The sequence below is a fragment of the Lepisosteus platostomus genome, chromosome 2 (assembly GCF_059453375.1).
Source record: "Lepisosteus platostomus isolate fLepPlt1 chromosome 2, fLepPlt1.hap1, whole genome shotgun sequence".
Taxonomy (NCBI): Eukaryota; Metazoa; Chordata; class Actinopteri; order Semionotiformes; family Lepisosteidae; genus Lepisosteus; species Lepisosteus platostomus.
In genome coordinates, this window is record NC_142612.1 from 58,346,318 (window position 1) to 58,365,370 (window position 19,053).

At 34.9% G+C, this 19,053-nt stretch overlaps 1 protein-coding gene across 1 annotated transcript in view; it reads right to left on the minus strand.

The window, feature by feature from the left end:
• Positions 1 to 3,089: 3,089 nt before the first annotated feature.
• The window catches only part of LOC148676604 (anosmin-1), a 69,479-nt gene continuing 53,515 nt past the window's right edge, over positions 3,090 to 19,053 (minus strand). Inside the window, exons 7-14 of the mRNA XM_088609421.1 lie at positions 17,340 to 17,545; positions 15,371 to 15,515; positions 14,242 to 14,385; positions 10,365 to 10,453; positions 8,198 to 8,369; positions 7,636 to 7,856; positions 5,360 to 5,501; positions 3,090 to 4,353 (exon numbers count right to left, since the gene is read on the minus strand). Coding sequence (XP_088465547.1) covers positions 4,295 to 4,353; positions 5,360 to 5,501; positions 7,636 to 7,856; positions 8,198 to 8,369; positions 10,365 to 10,453; positions 14,242 to 14,385; positions 15,371 to 15,515; positions 17,340 to 17,545 — 1,178 coding nt within the window. The 3' untranslated portion in view covers positions 3,090 to 4,294. The remainder of the gene's footprint in view (positions 4,354 to 5,359; positions 5,502 to 7,635; positions 7,857 to 8,197; positions 8,370 to 10,364; positions 10,454 to 14,241; positions 14,386 to 15,370; positions 15,516 to 17,339; positions 17,546 to 19,053) is intronic.

The window sequence follows — 19,053 nt, forward strand, 5'->3', positions numbered from 1 at the left end:
GCATGGAGATCTGTCACTTATGTCTTGAAGGAAACACTTCTAAAAGTCCTTAAGTGATGTTGACCAGCACTGATGCTGAAATAAACTAGAGCTTGTAAAAACAAGAGAATGAAAAAAAAATTAACTCCAGCACACTCCAATCCATTTAACAAGATAAGGTGGGTGATGTAATTGAAGCTAATACAAATGAAAAAAGAGAACATTTCTGAGACTTGGTAAATTACACAATATGGTCTATTACACTGCTAATCTTGAGCCAGACTGCAAGATTGGGAAAAAATGTATGAGAGTCAGGGATGGCTTTTGTTTGTATATTTTATGAAAGGGGTTAGTGTTTAATATACAGTATAAAGTCCAAAAGTAAGGACAGCAATGACTAAACTTTTGTTTTATAGTCAAGCAATTCATATATGTGATCATGATAATAATATTAACTCAAAATACAACATCATATCTGTTTTATTCTTAGGTAATGCCATGCAACATTTGTTAATACTTTATAGGCAATAATTACATTAACTCTATCACTCATTGAGCTTACCAAAATCTTTGAAATTGAGATGCTTTGCCAAATCTTTCTGTAGCCACTTTGAGTTTTTACTTTCTTGGGATGTTTTGACTTCCACTTTTTCAGTATGTAAAATGCTGCTCAATTTATTTGGCCAGTCTAAGATTTTTTGCTTTTGCCTCCTGATGAACTTCTTAGTTGCTTTGACTGGATATTTTGGGTCATGTTGCATGGTGAATCACCACTCAATTAATGGAAGCATTTTCATAAAATGCTTTACATAAAAGATAAAATGTTTCTGTAAATTTCAGAATTCATTCTAGTACAACCATCATTAGTCAGAGCTTCAGTTGCAGGGTTGAAAGTATATTTTTTATCTAATATAATAAATGTATGAATTTTTAACTACAGGAAAAAAAACATTAATGATATTTATCAATTATATTAATCTCGTGACCGCAAATACAATTTGACTGTTAAAGCAAAAATGAATTTTAACTGCCCCAAAAGCCTGAATGCTTTTTTGCACTATTCTTTCCTGTAAAGATCAGAAACAATAGGTTAAGAAGTACAGTCAGGTGAGCTGCTTAATGAATATCCATTTTATAAAAGGGTCATACAATTAAAATACTTAGGTATTTCCTATAGGGATTTAATTACCTAACAAATAGTAATTGGTAAAAACTTTTGTAACTGAGTTTTAACTTAATTATTATTAATTTAATAATTGTGTTTGTTCAAACTAATATACTGGCTTTATTAAGGATTATGTGTTTTTATTTTAATTTTGTTTTCAATTACAAAGGGAAAAAATAATCCATAGCCATCGTATTCCCTCATATTTTTTTAAACAGTACAGTTTATTTTGCAACAAGAATTAAAGAGCATTTTGAAATGTTCACACTCAAGAGCCATAGCATTCGGAAAAGTGCTCAGAAGTACTCAAAAGGAAAACCCTAGTGTGATTCAATGAAAATGTATTCATTGACCACAGGCCAGAAAATGGAGAGGAGACAAGAGGATTACCCTGGCATCAATTGAGAGAAACTAATCTCTGGTGGCATAATAGAACTGTACATAAACATCCTGAGAAAAAAGGCAGCCAAGTACTAACTGTATGAGCTAAGTGTCTGCCTGATGGTTTTAGTGTGAAAACAAGGCAACCAGAACATTTAACTCGTTATTTTACTTTACAGGCTTTCTACATGACACAGAACCAATAGCTTATTGAAACCACCACACATATTGGCCAGACCAAAAAAAAATGTTTTCACTGCTGGGACTGAGGACCTTAAATACACTAAAATGGTATTTTACAAAATGCCACCCAGAAAATAATAACTGGCAAATAAAATTCTAAATGTCCTTGGTTTTCCTTCACTGCTAAAACATTACTACCCAAAATCTTTAAATTCTTCGGAAATAGAAATAATCCTAGTACTTGTTGAACCTGAGAGTTTTTAGCATTACCCATTTAAATTCATGAAAATGTCTAAAAATAATAAATATTTCAGTCAGCTCTAAGCAAGCTGGTATGACAAAAGGTTTAGAATTCACCACAAACTCACCTTCAGGTCAGTCAGAGAAATGTTATAGCCCACAGCACTCTCTCATATAAAATCATGCAGTAAAAACACAACTTATGGAAGACAATTCATACTGTATTTGCCGAATTTGCAGAATTATTTCCCTTTTAGAATATTTTGTTCTAAAACTTGTTTTGTCAAGACGGACTTATATATATGAGTGATCCACTCTTTACTGTATGCAGCCTATGCAATTTTTTACATCCCTTTTTGGATCCAATCATATTATTTTTCCATTTTTTATTGTCTTGGCTACCAAACCCTTCTTCCATGTAAAATTCCCATTATATCCCACAGGACATTTGGCAGACATTACAGTTTTGAAAAAAGAGAAAATTGATGTTTTGAGGTCAGAGAGACGATGGTGTAGACATTACAAGTAGCCTAATGGTCTACCACAATAAATAATTTTGGTTATTCTTAAATACAACTGAATAATATCCAGAAGGATGCAAATCAAGCCACAATGAGGCACTGGAATGGATTGCAACTGCATGGTTATAACAGGATATACAGTATTGTCAAAAAAATACCCAGATATCTGGTATTTGGGGATTCTGACAGAGGTGAGGTGATAAAGACAAAAATACCTGACTGTAGCCTTTCCAAAGATCTAACATGACAGTGAGTCCAAACAAACCAAACTGACCTCATGACTTAGTCATGCTTTGATTGTGTATGAATGAAGATGATGCAGATATAAAATGGCCAATAGGAAAGGACATTTACTGAAAAAAGTGACATTTTAGTACAACATAAAAAATCACTACAAAGCTAGAATTTTTGCATACCTAAGAGAGGAATGAATACCATCATTACTCAGATTCAAATTGGAAATATGATGTACCGTAGATCAAGATACTTTACTTGTAGCTCTTCAAATCCACTCCAATACAGTACTTTAATACCTTAACACAATGTTTAGCTACTGTATATTGTAGCAGTTCTGACACATTCCTGACCTACCCTTTATATTGAATAATCTCACCATGAAAAAAGGTTTCAGGTTTCTTTTATTAATTAACAGTATGTACAGTTTCTAATGTGAAAAATAACGAGTAACATAATATTAGACTCTATTTACAATTCAATTTTTACAAAACAGCTTTACAAGGAGTTTTATCAGTTTAAAAAAGGCTAGACTAAAACACACACACAAACCAAATGTTTTGTAATACATACACAAATAAATATTGACATTTAGTGACTGTAACATGAGCATGATTTCTACAGCCAGTTTAGTAAATACATACTTCTGTCATTTTCACACTACATTTTCATTCCATTAATAATAAGTAAATATCCCCCCATAAAATTCTCTGTTAATCTGTTAGTGGAGCTTTGTTAATATATTCAAGAGGTAACACAGACATCACACTTCATGCCTAGAACAGAACACTAAGTTTTGTCATGCAAAACCAAATATTGTAAAATTCAAATTGTAGCTACAGTACTAACTCATTTACAGTTTAAATTAAATGGATTCCTACATGCAATATCATACTTTATGCAATATTCACTGTTAAACTACACAGGCTTTAGTTACATCATATCCATCGGTATTACGTACTATTAAGCGCCATTTGGGATTATTTAGAATTATATAATAAATAATTGAATCCAAAGCTATTCTTGAAGATGGCAATTTTAATATACAAGTCTTATTATGGCACTTGTTCCATTTTCAAGGTAATGTATAAGGACTCTTTTTTCTTTTCTACATTTAAAACAGCTGCTAAAATATTTTTTTTTTCAAAAGACCAAATGTAGGCCTCTTAGTTATCTAAAGTCTTCAAAGTTCTTTTATCTTCCCATTATCCCAATCTTAAAAATGATATCAAAGCTTAAAGACTATACTGTTGTTTTGTATTTTTTTTATATTTTTACAGTGCAAATCTCCCTCACAAAAAAGAAATCTCCAAGTACCACAGCAATTTAGCATAAAGGCTTTGGAAGTTAGCAGTATGAGTCCATTGTTGACTGCATTAGAAAATTGTGGAGACCAAAGCAATGAGTGAATTCCACATGGTGAGGAGAGCAGGACAGAAGGTATGACCAATCACGCACCATCCAGTTTTAAAGAAAACCCGCCTCAGTTGGAGGAGAGTGATTCCACAGTTTATTTTCTTTCTTTTTTTTCTCTTTTGTGTGCAGTACGTAAGACTGAACTGGTATTTGTCACACAAATTCCCCTGGGCCTTCAGTGTTTTTCTGAAGACTGCTTATGATGATGCTGATGATGTTGTCTGAGTCTGGGCCCTTAAACAAAAACAAATAACAACATCAAGCTTGTTTAGACAAGGAACTCAAGCATTGAAGTTGCAGCAGTGGAGCTCAAACCAATAAAGTATCATAAAGTAACTCTGCTTTGTGAAGGTTTCTTTTAGTATTAGAGTAACATGCTACTTTAAACAAATGTAAACATTGCAACTATTATGTATGGGAAATCTTGCATTTGAATGTGGATTTCAGCAAAATCAACTATACTGACATAAAATTGGGATGAAGTTCTATTCAATAAGGCACAGATAACTTTAAAAAAAAAGTATGTGGACAGCGTGTTTTTTTGGCTTTAGGAAATACCAAGACAAAATGTGAAAAGTTTATACAAAAATCCATTCGTTCTCTGGAACATAATTTAAATATTAACATTAGGCCTGGGATGTTCAGAAAGAACAAAATAAATCTGTAAAACACATGCTGGAATTGTGATCTTAGATCTGCAATAACTCGCGTAATAGATGAAATTTAATAACTTATTTACGTAATTACAAAATAGCCATAGCAGAAACAATTTTCAAAGGAAACACGATTTAAGATAGCCCAAGCCAGCAACTGGCTTTGAGATCATAAACTACAAACAATACAAGTAACATGCAAATAATTTCAGCCACATCCCATTGCAGAAAATCCTAAATAAATAAACAAACTTAAAACACAATTTAAAAGATTAGCCAAATGGCCTCAAAGCAACATGTAACATGAGATATTTTAACAGGCATTTATTGGAATAGCTGTTTATTTTAAGTGCCATATGTCCAATGACATAGTGTTTGACTGCTATGTGCCCTTTATTGAAGAACAAATGGTACTGTCACATGTGAAAAATAATGTGCTATTTAGATCATCCCAATGCATGTGTTGGAAAACCTGTAGGTTTGGAATTTACTGGTAATGCAATACATAAAATTGATTTTCTTTTCAAACAGGTTTTTTTAGACTAGATCCCATGTATTAATGTTTATGTGTGTGAAAATACACTTACTGTGTTGGAGAGCTGGCGACGTATCAGGTGTGTGAAATGTTTTAACAGTTGCTGGGCCTTCCCCCCCTGTCGTTATCACTTGCACTTCAAGTCGATAAGAGGTTGATGCTCTGAGATTGGAAACTGTTAGAAAATTATGGTCCTGGAAGAGACAAGAGAAACAGCATGGGTGTCTCAAAGGGGTTTCTCATTTCGAAATACTGAAATCTAGCATTTAAAACTCTTGATATGAACTCACAGTCTTACTGTATCATTACAAAAGTATGTTCACTTACAAAACTATTCCAAAAATTGACTGCTAATCAACAACACACCATTTTTTTCTTTTCCCCAAGATGAGCCAAAAAGACTCTTTTATTAACCTTTTCTATTTCCTTATATATTTCTTTGAATAACCATTCATCTTTTATCCATTATCAAAAAGCTGCTTATTTCTGGTATGGATCAAGGTGACACAGAGCCAGAACAGAACCAAATCATGACACCAGACCTCTAAGAAAAAACGTTAATGCATATATAGGATGTAACTTAGATACAGTTAATATCCAAACAGGAAACTTTAAAGACTTTGAAGGAATTCTAATTATATGCAACTACCTCAGCAAAGCATATGTAATTCAGTATTTTATATTTCATTAAGCTTTTGTTTTGCATTGATAATATGTTTTTTCTGTCAAGCTCTCACATCACACAGAATATTTGGTTCTACAATCAAAATGTATCTGAATTAAACAATAGCTTTTAAAATAAATGTTCTGATCTACAAAATGGATATTATCTTTTTATTATTAGGTACACATGCAATTTGTAAAAACTGCAATGCTGGATGGTTGGTAAAATGGCCTTTCACATATACTTCAAGATGCAAATTAATTTCTGTATTTGGTAATTAAATATGTAATATAATCAACCTTACAGTTAATTGCTGTATTTTACAAAGTTTCCAGTATCTAACAGCCAGTACATGTACTTAAACACAATTTACATGACCAGAAAGAAAGAAAGTGACTAGATGGATGATCCATTAGTAATGAAATGATAAGTAACTGTGCTCATGCTACTTTATTGATTTATTTAAATGATCATGTGTTAATGATTTAACAAAACATAACTCTCTTACACCTTTAATTAAATGAACCTGCTCGCCAGCCTATTAGTGAAATCTCTGAAATCAAATGTTCTCAAGAGAAGGATGTGTACATTGCATTCCCTCATTAGAGGCCAGAGATTTGTAAGCCTCTGGAATACTGTATAATGACTGAAATGGAGGTCTATTGTTGATATACTGTAACCGCTATTTGTGATGTGCATAGTGTTTTTCTTTGAGGGTTATCCATAATAAGAAGATTCATTACAACATCACAATCCTTTTAAATGCACTTCTTATGTCATTTTTTTCATTACTCTTTTCCTGTTTTAGTTGCAGACAGCTCCACATCTGTGTTTTTAGTATCCAGGGCGACCATGAACTCCTACGTGAAAATACTGTCACACATAGCTGCCCTGCATACATATTTATTTGCTCACGAAATCCAAACAATAAAAGCATACGCTTGATAACTTGACAGAAATGTCAACAGCAACAAAAAATAAGAAGGGACTATTAAAATCAGGGGCCTCCAAATATTTTCACTGTGCGTTCACGACTGCAATTCACTGAGTGCTGAAAGTCTGCTAAAAGACTTATAAACACAAACTCATTTCCTTATTAAAAATGGTTTCATTTATGAACAAAAACAACTAACACAAATAAGATTAAAGAGTGGATTAATAGGAAGCAGATGAGCAGAAACAACCGCCAGAGACTTCAAACCTTCATTGTGTAATAAGTGTTCCTGTATTTTTAAGGGCGTGTTACTTTGTTGGCCCTACAGTTCTTTTGCACTTGGCATTGCGAGAGCAGGACCAGTATCTTTACATTACAGAGACATGATGGTGTTCACAGACCAGACTCTTCACTCCTGCATTTCTGTTGAGATCTAAAATATGACGCAAAAAAAAAGCAAAGAACTTCAACAAGACCAGTCCTCTCTTTTAGATGGTTTGATACTCCCTGATTGTTAAGACTACAGTGCTGATTTGCTTTACACTCTGGAAAATAACACAAATACAAACTCTGGAAAAGAGTCAACAGTACAAAGTAATGCAGCAAAAGCATGAAGCTCATGCAGAACCACTGACATGTTTTCCCAAATATGTCAAGGCAGCAATTGCGAAAACAGACTTCACGGCATTGTGGGTGAAATTGTAATTATTTGTTGTGGCACGAGACTTACTGGAGGCAGTATCTGTGACTGAGAGATGATGCTGTTTGGCAAACTGTTCTGTCGGTTCTCTGTAGTCACCTCTGCCCAGGTCACCTGGAATCCTGTGATCCGCTGGTGGGGGTGTACTCTTGAAACCCTCCAAAAGAAATTCCCAGTAATGTTCCCTTCATGAATGTAGAACGATGCGGTCAGGTTTTCTGGTTTCGCCAGTACTTTCGGAAGCACTGTAACTAAAAAAGAAGAGAATTCCCTAATCAGTAGTTGATAGATACAGTTCAGGTTTTTAAACAGAATGTTAACACTTGACACAAACACTAGATTGTTTAAAAATGCACGCCACTGTAAATGACACTTTCACTCAATATTTAAATTCAGTAAACACTTTGAATAGATTGTGGGTTCGTGAATGTTAATGAAATGCATTCTGAGTCACAAGCATTCTTCAAGTCTCAACAAAAACTTCAAAATGAAGTTCATTTAACATCTTCCGCCTGCTTTTGTAAAGTAATTCCGTCCTTACTGGAGAGATGCATGGTTACGCATTAGATCTACGGCTGAGACTTGCACTCACCCCCATCTGAAGGGCAGCTGAAGTGTTTATGGTTCTTTCCTTTCAAAGCAGAGCATGATGGGGTGGAAAAGCTGGTGGTTTCAGCCTTTGAACGGCCCTTTGATTTCATTGCGTGAACTGTCACTTTATACTTGCAGGAAAACAGCAGTCCTTGGAGATGAATGTAGTTTTCCTAGACAAAGAACAAAAATTGTTCATCACAAATGAGTTAAAATACAATAACTGCACCTTTTTACAGGTCTCAAGGATGTATAAAGATAATTAACTACATTAAAATGGAAAATGAATAATTTAGTTGCTTCATAAAAAAACGTATTTCACATAAGAAACATGACAGGCATATTTATATAGTCTGTATTCTGGGTTAGATAAAACTATTCTAAAAGTATAGTTGAATTAAGAACTCCCTACTTGTAACTGAAAAGGGAATTAAAGCTCAAAATGCAAGCAATGGATTGTGTTTCCCATAAAGATGTACATTTTCAACCTACCTCTGCTGGGTGTAGAAATTAGAATAACTCCTTTACTTATAAGTTATAAGACTTAACTATGGAGTTATGTCCATGATAGCAGAAAAAATTACTGAGACCTACTATGTATTTGCTTTCGGTATAAGCTACAAAGTTGAAAGTAAGGACAGTAATGTCAATGCATTAGGGACATTCATAATTAATCTTCACCACCCGATGTCTAATTCCATGGGGTTAAACCCCTCTGCACCCCAAACCTGTTTTCAATGTAAGATTTTTCAGCAAACAAATCTGGTCTGGTAAATGAAAATACCAGAAACGTCGAACGAGACACTGGGAATTCCTGCAATCATGTATTCTAATATGTAGCAGACTTAATGGCTTATTAAAACCAACTGAGTCAACTTGTTCAAACTAAGTACAAGGGAACAAGAACTGCATCTGATGTGAATTTTCCAAAGCCTTTAAGAATTTGGTAGAACAAAAAAACAGCATCTATTTCTTAGCAACCAGTAACAGAGCACCTAAAGAATGCCAGTCTTGCTGTGTCACCAAACAAATGCCATTTGTGATCTGACTGAGCTGAAACAGCAAAGTCTCAAATGCTCTTTGCAACCCATAAAGTATTTTACTGAGAATTTCTGGCAAGAACATTTGAGTTATTTTCTTCACAGAGAAGTGAATCAAAGTTTTTTAATCATTCCAGTGAAAAATAATAATGCCACAAAAAGCAAGTCCTTTATTTCCACAAAAGTAGTTTGTATAGAATGACACCACATTAAAAGTGTAAATAAACTGTCAGAATATGACACGATATCACTGGATTACACATATGCATTTGTTCAAAAACAGAACAAAAAGCTAAAAATGTGTCCTTTGCATAAATCCACATTGGGTTTTTCCTTATTAGATATTGAAGACTAATTTATTTCAGTTCATACTCCTTTGATTCTTGTTTCACAGTGTGTATAAGGTTTGTTCTCCACAATTTTAAATTTGTGCATTTTTCCAGTATTACACAAATTAATTGCTATTGCTGGTAAACCTGTGCATATGGAAAACCTGAAGTTCAAGAATGGCACTGATATATACTATATATAATCACTGTTCAGCATATTCTGTACAAGCACACTAAATTGTGCCAACACAGCTGTCAGTCAATAGTGACATTTTCTTTGCTCTTTTCCCAATTCTAATGCTGTGCGCAACATTTTTCCCTAGGAAAAACACATAGCTCTGTTTTCATACCATCTCAACTACAGTATGTTACAAATGCAACAAGAAAATAAGAACATAAGCAAGGTGAAAAAGAAAAGGAGGTCTTTCATCTCACATAGCTCATTTGACTTGATTGTTAATTGATTATTAATTTAAATATCAAAGGATCGCTGTTTCCAAAGGATCAATGTTTCTTGAAATAAACCAGGGTGTTGGCTTTTGAAATATGGCTGATTAGCTTGTTCCATGTTCAAAAACACTTAAACCATCCCACATCATTCTCAATTCCTTTAAAACTGACTGTACACCCAATAAAACAATCATTTTTAGTAATTTAATTAAAATATACAGTGGGTCATCTCATGTATTTGCTAGAGGAGTTTAGATTACCTTCCATCTGTTAAAAATACTACACTAGATAGTGTACATTTATCTCATCTGCAGAAAGAAGAAAAGGGTTAATAATATTTTTAATTTACCTGTGTCACAGATTTCTCTGGCCCTTTCGTTTCATTGTGACTGCAGGATTCTGGCAACCACTGGACATGGTAGCGGTTCACACTGGGATCTGGGTCAGAAACAAACAAAAAACCATCATACTTGGGTTATTTGATATATTCACCTCACATGTTAAACACATGTTGTCAGGCTATGAATAAGAAAGTTATGAAGGAAATACATATTTGTTGGTCTCTTGTAAATAATGAAGCCAGTAAGTTGCCAAATATCCGAACAATGACGGAAAGTTCTGAGAGTATAGACTCATCAAACCAGGATATGATTAAAGGCTTTGTAAAAGTAGTGTTAAAAGAGAAATTTCCATTTCCCAAAACCTAATTTCCAGAAATCCATTCCATAGTTTTATAGAAATCATAGACATAGTTTAAACACAGGCCTGGTCAGTACTGGGATAGGAGCCCTCTGAGAAAAAACAGGTTCCTGCTGTATGCAGTGCTGGTGCCAGACCTCAGTATGGTGACAAGGAGGTAGTGGTTTGGAAATCCTGTAGGAGGTGCCATCCTTTGGATGAGACATTAAACCAAGGTCTTAAATACTTCCCTTAGCAGTGTTCATAAGAATAGAGCTGTTCTCCACATTGTCCTGGCTAAATTCGGGAGTAGGCTTTTAGAACCTGGCCTCCCTATATTGCTCCACTGTTCTCTGGATGAACTAATTTCTCACTCCTCCACCCAGTCTGTTATGTAGCGCGGCTGTTAGCACAGAACATCACCTAGGTGGGGCTGCACTACAGCAGGGAACGAAGTGGGTTTGCTTCTATATGTAAAGCAATTTTGGGATATTTTGAGACTAAAAAGCATGAAATCAGTATAATTAATTCTTAATTATAAGAACAACATGAAAAACCATACAAATTCATAATGGTAAATTTCATAAGGAAATGTTCCTGAAATACCTTTCATTTTATATCCAAAATGTGTTTAAAGTGGACAATTTGTTTTTGGAGGGAGATAATGTTGATTTGCCACACATCTCACATTCATGGAGAAATTCACCCCTTTACAGCCATTTTTACCTTAACTTATACCCTTATAAAGATAATAAACGTCTCCAACCTTATTGTAAACTACTGGAGCATATTATTGAAATAATGTAGAATAAAACCACTTCTGTTTCATGACAGATTCATATCTTATTTAATAAAGTGTATTTAATACAGTCCATGTCCATTGAAGTGTTTGTCCCATTTTGTAAAGTTGCTGGGAAAAAAAAACAAGCTCTTTAATACACATACTGTAGAGCTCATCATTTCCTGAAGGCAAACAGTGGGCAAATTCCCCCTCTAATTCATGAAGTATTGGGTAGGCAATTTTCCAACAGTTTCCCAGTAGGGAAAATAAGTACCATAATCTTAACAATGCTTCACTTAATAATAATACCTTGCTAAGACACACAAGCTAATGTGATATCACCTCAAGATATGTAACAGAGTCAAAGAATACAGATCACAACATGTTTCAGGGTGATCATGTGGGTGAATGCCACGATTGCTTAAAGCATCACCCATATAGGCCATTTACAGTCTATTACACAGGAGCACGTTGTGATAGGATTCATTGAGGTAATCAAATGTGTTTGTGTTCGGAATTTCCCCTTGTTATTCGCAGAATTTATTATTCATCAGCACATGTAGTTTGGGGGTGAAATTATACTTCTCATATTAATAATTAAGGGAATATGCCACTGCAGCTCTGCCAAAGGCAGAGATTGTGGTTTAGAGATAAAAGAAGTCCTTTGATGGGCTAGACATGATTCTGGCAGTGAAAAGCTTTAAGCAGTTTGGAAGCAGAAAAGAGGGAATTATGAGCTGAAAATAATGAAAAAAGATAAACAAGATTTAAATCTGAGCAAATGGAACGAAGTAGTAATATATAAAAATCGAAGGAAAGATCTCTCATATCCAAGCTGATAGTTGCCCATCAGCCTGTGGTTTTTAAAAGTAAATATTTTTGAAACCCACAAGTCCTGTTTCTTTGAGCTAAAATATTTTTGCCCTAATTCCAGAGTACGTTAAATGAATTTTCAAATTCCGCGCTTGAAGCAGATGCTTCATGACAATCCACTTTCATGGGAATAGCTTTTGCACAAAAAAGAAATGTGAAAATATTATTTAACCCTTTTCTCTGTTTGTTCAGCTGGGTGGTTTGAGAGATGTTCACCATGGGGTTCCATTACCTTGTATTCAGAAAATATGGATTTTCATTTGAAGGATCTATTGTCTTTCAGCATTCCATTTTAAATTGGAATTGAATCTTTAAATGGAAAATGCATTTTTTTAGTTTTATTAAATTGAGGTAATGTGAACCAAAGAAAAATATATTTGCCATAAAAGTAAACAAAATATACTTTGTTCACATTTCAATATTTGCTTGCTCTTAATATTTCAAAATAAAACTTCAAATAAATAAATTTAAGGTAAACATCTAAGCAAAGGATTAAAAGCATTTGGAAGAGCAGATTATTTCATTAAAACGTATTGCATTGTTGAAAAGAAACCTTTTATATTTATTCATTTAGATCTATCCTGACCACAGCCTGAAGAATATTTCTAAGGGCATGTAATAATGGTATAATAACTTTAATAGATTGCTAACAGACAGTTACAACAGAAATATTTATTCTTATCTTATCATCTAAGAAGAAAGACCTAAATTACTTAATGTACCACACTCTATACCTGTCTATACCTCCACATGTCTTACGTCACAAATCTACCAAGACAATCAATCTGCAGCAGCAACTCACTCAGTGCCTTACATGAGGGCAGGTTTGAAGTTGCCTACTGAGATACCACCCTCAGGCTATGACCAAGAGCCTAAAGTTGGTGTTAGATTAGCTTACAAGTACATAAATGAACTGAAGGTGGAAGAACAGTCAACTGCTCAAAAAGTTCAAATGCTGTTTATCAAGACCAGCTGCTTTTATGTTAAAATATGGGTGGTCAAGGCTGTTTGCAAAATAAAAGGCTTGGCACATTATAAGTTATTTTGTCATTGTGAAATGAACCAGGCCTGTAATTTAACGGTGCACACAAGCTGACTGAAAGTCTACCCAATATAGACAACAAGTCAAGTACACCCAGTACCCTAAGCCTGGTCTAGTTTAGCTAAACAATACAGACTGCAAAGATTTTTCTTTTTTTGAATTTAGCATAAACTTCTTTACTCTTGATAAACATTTACAAACTCCCTGCATTCTTCAATTTCTTACGCAAAGTCTGGCTGTGGTGATGACACAGATTAGTAACAACACAAGCCATACTAAATGAAATTTGACAGTACTGCCCTAGTGGTAAAAGCTTCATGGTTTTGTATTTCCACAAGTAAGTGAAAAGTACTGTACAGAGTGTTGCCGTTAAGTCTTCCCTCACACCTGTAAAAGACTCAGCAGTAGAAACATCGTGTTTTTCTTTCAACTTTTCAGTGCGTAATTAACCTTTACCTGTTCCTAAATTGGTCAGACCCCATATTATTTTTTTACTATATTTAAGCTCAGTTACAATAAAGTTTTAAGGCAAATACAGTAGGCAATAAATCAAACACAGCTCAACTTCCATGTAATAGTAGGATTTTTAGAAGATATCTCCAAGACTTACAATTCATTTTCCAATTTTGGCTTTTCGATTACTGAAGCTAAATCTGAGAGATAAAAAGTAACACTATTATAATCAATATTTTGTGTTTAGTGCATCATTAATTATTAACTTCTCCAAAGTCAGCATTTTAATCACTCAATTCTAAAATAAACAGTATGATGTATAATTCTTTTAAAAAGTAATCATACTTTTATGGTCTTTGAAACATCAAAAGGGTTGGATCATATTTTTGTGGATCATACCTCCCCTTTTCTTCCAGTAGATTTTGACCTGAAGCTGTCCATCTTGGTAGAAAGGAACTCCAACTTCTAATGGGCCTGTTGGCTGTTTTCCTGGATGAGATGTCAGCCTTTGCTCTCCTTTATGTATCTTTGAAGACTGTTCTTCTAGGAGAGAAACCAAGTCCAACACCATTCATTGCCATTATTGAAATATAGCTGTGATATTTCATTATAATCATTTAATATAGTCACTTTATACTTAGTTTATTGTAAACTTCACAAGTTTAAAAAATAAAGACTGGTTAAGTAGACAGGGTTAGAACCCTGAAACCATATACTGTACTAAAATAAACATAATGACTACATTCTAATCAAAAATGATTTTTGGTAATAAATAAAACAGAACTAAGCAATATTACACAGTTAATGCCTCCTTGACATAAGAAATTAGGCATTATCCTTTTTGAAAATTCTTCTTACTAATCTGTTATAAGATGACACTATTAATCATTGCCATATAGAAAACAATTCATCATCATTATTATTATTAGCATTAAGATTACTCTGAGTTTCCCAGATTTCAAACTGAGCTATGAAAAGCATTGAAAAGAGTGGAAGTAATTAAACAAGAGAGTAGAAAAATCAAAAGAAGACGTGAAAGTGAAGCCTTTTACCATTAATTAAATGCTGCTAAGAGAGTAAGAAATGAGAGAGATGCTAGGCTGGTACATCTTTAAAAGGACATTAAAGACTGACTGATTCTCTTTGCAGTTCAATGTGCCTTTCAATTGCCAGTATTTGACAGACGATATATAACAGACCAATATATTCTTCAGTTTCCCAGGGATTCATTACATGCTGTGCCAAACCACTATAAATTCTGCCACCGTGCTTTGGGAAAATCGACTATATCTCTTGAGAAAACCTGCAGGGTTCAATATTCGAGCTGTGGAATTGGAGAACTGTCAGCAAGATTTGAGAACTGAGCTGTATTATCCTTCTTAATACCTTCTGCAAACCAAACTCCACTGTGAAAACCACTCGCTACTCAGACCCTTTGTTTAAACAGAAGGAAGATACCAATGGGAGAAAGAAAAACACCACCATAACGTGACCAAAATGGAAAGGAACAGTGGCAAAAGGGGCATACTTGTATCATTCAATCTCATGGTGCTGAAGTAGAGAGCAGCCTTGGCACTCTTCAGACGCACTTGTCCCCAGTATGTCACTGCTTGTACTTCTACCATGTAGCTGCTGTTTGGCTGGAGCCCTTCCAGATCCACATAGTTTTGGGACTGTAATGGGATGAAAAGAACAGCAACAATACACACAACTTAGGATTTCACTTTATTAAAAACACAAGCCTGTGGCCAGTCAGAGTCACCCAATCGGTACACTACGGAACCCTACACTGTCACATTTAAAATGTTTCCCAAAAGAAAAAAAAAAGGTTATTAAAAGCACATGCGCATTTTGCTGCCTTCGACTGGGCTGTTTTATCATGGTGGGCCTCACACTAAATACCCCTGCCACCACTGTAAGTATTTTTGAGACCACATCATCTGAGAGCCCGAAGCTGGATCCAGTTCTGCAGTCTGTATATTTGACCATTCAACGATCTTTGGTTAATAACAGAAGGCTGTTGTCAGATGTAGAAGTGTTTGGGTTGAAACCAGAGAAACCTGACAGCTTTCTTATATCTTTGCATCCACTATTAGATTCACACTCATATTCTGGGTCACCAAATAAAACATTATTCTGTGAAGTGATTACTAGAAGGGAATGTAAAATTTCTTCCTTGAATGGTCACTTGGTGCCTGTGTTAGGTCAGATGTTTGGCAGACTAAAGTGAAAAAACACTGTATTACGAAATCCGATATAGTGTGAAGAAAAAGGTTGGAATGGACATGGCCATAGTAAATTCCTACTTCAGTATCCTATGGGTTTATGCAGGAGACTGAATTCCTAATAATGGTTTAAGAGATCAACACGGAATGGGATTGTAGGGCCAAAACACGTTTATGATCATAAACAATAAAGTAAATAAAAAATAAAAAAGAAGAAACGTTTTTACTAAAAAGCCAGAATTAACTGTTTTGATTAAATGCGAGCTACTCAATCTGGTTATTCTTTACCTATTAATCTTGCCATCTTATAGTGTAGAAATGTTGCTGAACATAAAATCAGTCGTGAAAGGAAGAAAAATGTGAAAAATAAGAAAAAGAGAAATGGATTTTATTATCCGTGGTTAGGAGAGAAGACAGGTCTTTTCTTTCCAATTATTACCCTTGAAGAAAGCAGAAACTGAGAAAGAAGACAAAGTCAACAGGACAGTTTAATTGTTTTAGTAATTGGTACGTTTATATATGTCAATTATGAATATAGTGTAGTAGACGTGTTACTGTGAAGGGTGCTTGAGGACATAATATTAGTGGTTAAAACACAGTCTAACTGGTGTCAATAGTGGCTTGAGACTGTAAGCCAAAGGAATAATAAAAACTTTTTTTTTTAAATAGAAAAGTACACCTTACTCAAGCATTTCAGTCAGAAGACTACTAATTTGGCTGTATAATTTGGCTGTAGGGGTGTAACCCCGGCGTCCTGGCCAAATTTCCCATTGGCCCTTACCAATCATGGCTTCCTAATAATCCCCATCTATGAATTGGCTACATTACTCTGCTCTCCTCCCTACTGATAGCTGATGTGTGGCGCACTATGGCTGCCGTCGCATCATCCAGGTGGATGCTGCACATTGGTGGTGGTGGAGGGGAGTCCCCATTACCTGTAAAGTGCTTTGAGTGGAGTGTCCAGAAAAGCGCTATATAAGTGTAAGCAATTATTATTATTATTATTAATTATTATTATTATAATGAACTTCGTAAAGCTCTTCTTTCTTCCAAGAGGTAATAGAAGTCCAGAAACAATGGATGTAGAAGCTTGTGTAATCAAAAGTAGTACTGCTCAGTGTTTATACTATTGTGAATCATTTTGATTGTATTTACAGCACTGTGGCTCATGGCCTGCAATGAGCATTCCTTCTATTGTCTCAAAACAGTCACACCCAGGGCCCCAGCATTTACGCCCTTGCTTCGGCACAAAGTAAAAACAGAATGAAATACCCCATCGGTGGTCTTTCTTCTCTTTTTCTTTGCTGGAACAATGGACTTTCGGCTGACTGTCCAGCTCCAGAAGACTTTGTAGTGATGCACAGGAATGTCTGGTTCCTCTGACAGGTTCCAGCTCAGCCTGGCTGTGCCACTTCCCTCACTGTTACTGGTCATGTTGGTGATTCTCAGATCGGATGGGGTGGGAGGCGCAGAGGGATCTGCAATGGAAAGAGCAACACTTTAAACTTACCTTTCCTCAAACAATTACCTTACAAATATTTACTGTGGTTAAAAGCACAGTATCTTACTACAAGTAAAATCATGGTCAAAGCATAGTGAAGGAGGCTGAGACCACAGCCAAATAAAAGACAGAAAATCTAAATTTAACCAAAGCAAACTTTATGTACGTACGTATTGCCTATCATTGCGAAGCTTAGTGATATGGTCCGCAAAGTTCCTTATAATGAAACATGGAACAAAAGACTATCTTTAACCTAAAATAAGTTAAATGATTTGCTTATGTATGTGACTATAACTGGTCCATTCAGGACTTTCTATATTGACATTATTGTAGGATCTCTGGAGCCTCAAAAAACTGCATTCTTGACTTTTCACTGCATAAAGTATGGGAGAGGTGACCAACTTGATATTCTGAGCTGCATAAAAATATTCTTTAAAAAAAAGGATGGAGCGGTGGCACTGTGGCTAAGGATCTGCGCCTGTGGCTAGAAGGTTGCCTGTTCAAATCCCACGGCTGGCAGAGGAATCCTACTCCATTGGGCCCCTGAGCATGGCCCAACTGCTCCAGGGGTGCTGTACAATGGCTGACCCTGTGCCCAAACCCCACACTTCTCTCCATGTCTGTGTGTCTGTGTCTCATGGAAAGCAAGCTGGGGTATGTGAAAAGATGAATTCCAATAGCAAGAAATTGTATATGGCTAATAAAGTGATCTCTTAAATGGGCAAAAGTGAAAGTCACTTCAGAGAAAAGCACCAGTTAAATAGTAATAATTATTAGAAACAAAAAGTAATGATCTGCTCTAACAATCATTCAACATACTGACTCATGAAAATTGCAGAAAAGGTATTATAAAATTCATACCTATTTTATAAGGATTCTGTATAACACAGCTGTTGTTCAGTAGGCCAGAACCAAAATAGTTTAATCAACAGCTCAAGCATAGATTCAGACTTTTACCGTTGTACAGCACAAAGCAAAATAATACAAGAGTAATGGTCGTAAAGGTTTGTTATGAATGCATTTAATATTAAATGACTTAACCTACTTGTCAGAGTCCTGAAATACACTTACTGTATCTGATTTTCTGGATTTCTACAAATCTGCATTCCTTAGGGCATTTTTAACTAATTTACATGTAAACGTGTGCCCATCATTTTGGATACAAAACACACTTGCTCTTCCTTTAAACACCACATGCATCTTTAAAGCCCTTTAATTACACTGTTTAAAATACTTTGCATTATAAAAGAGACAAACCATTTTCTTCAGTTTTGCACTTAGTAAATAATATCTTTGTGCTTTAGGTAAATAAACAGAGAAGCTGCAAATTAAGGTTGTGTCATTAATTAAGCGTATTGTAAATAGTCAGGCATTAAAACTTATTCCAGCTTTTCAGACCATGCCATTAGCTTTAATGTACTGTATACTCCAATTGGCACGCTAAACAATTATTCCTCAGGAACATAAACTGGTGTAAAAGTCAGA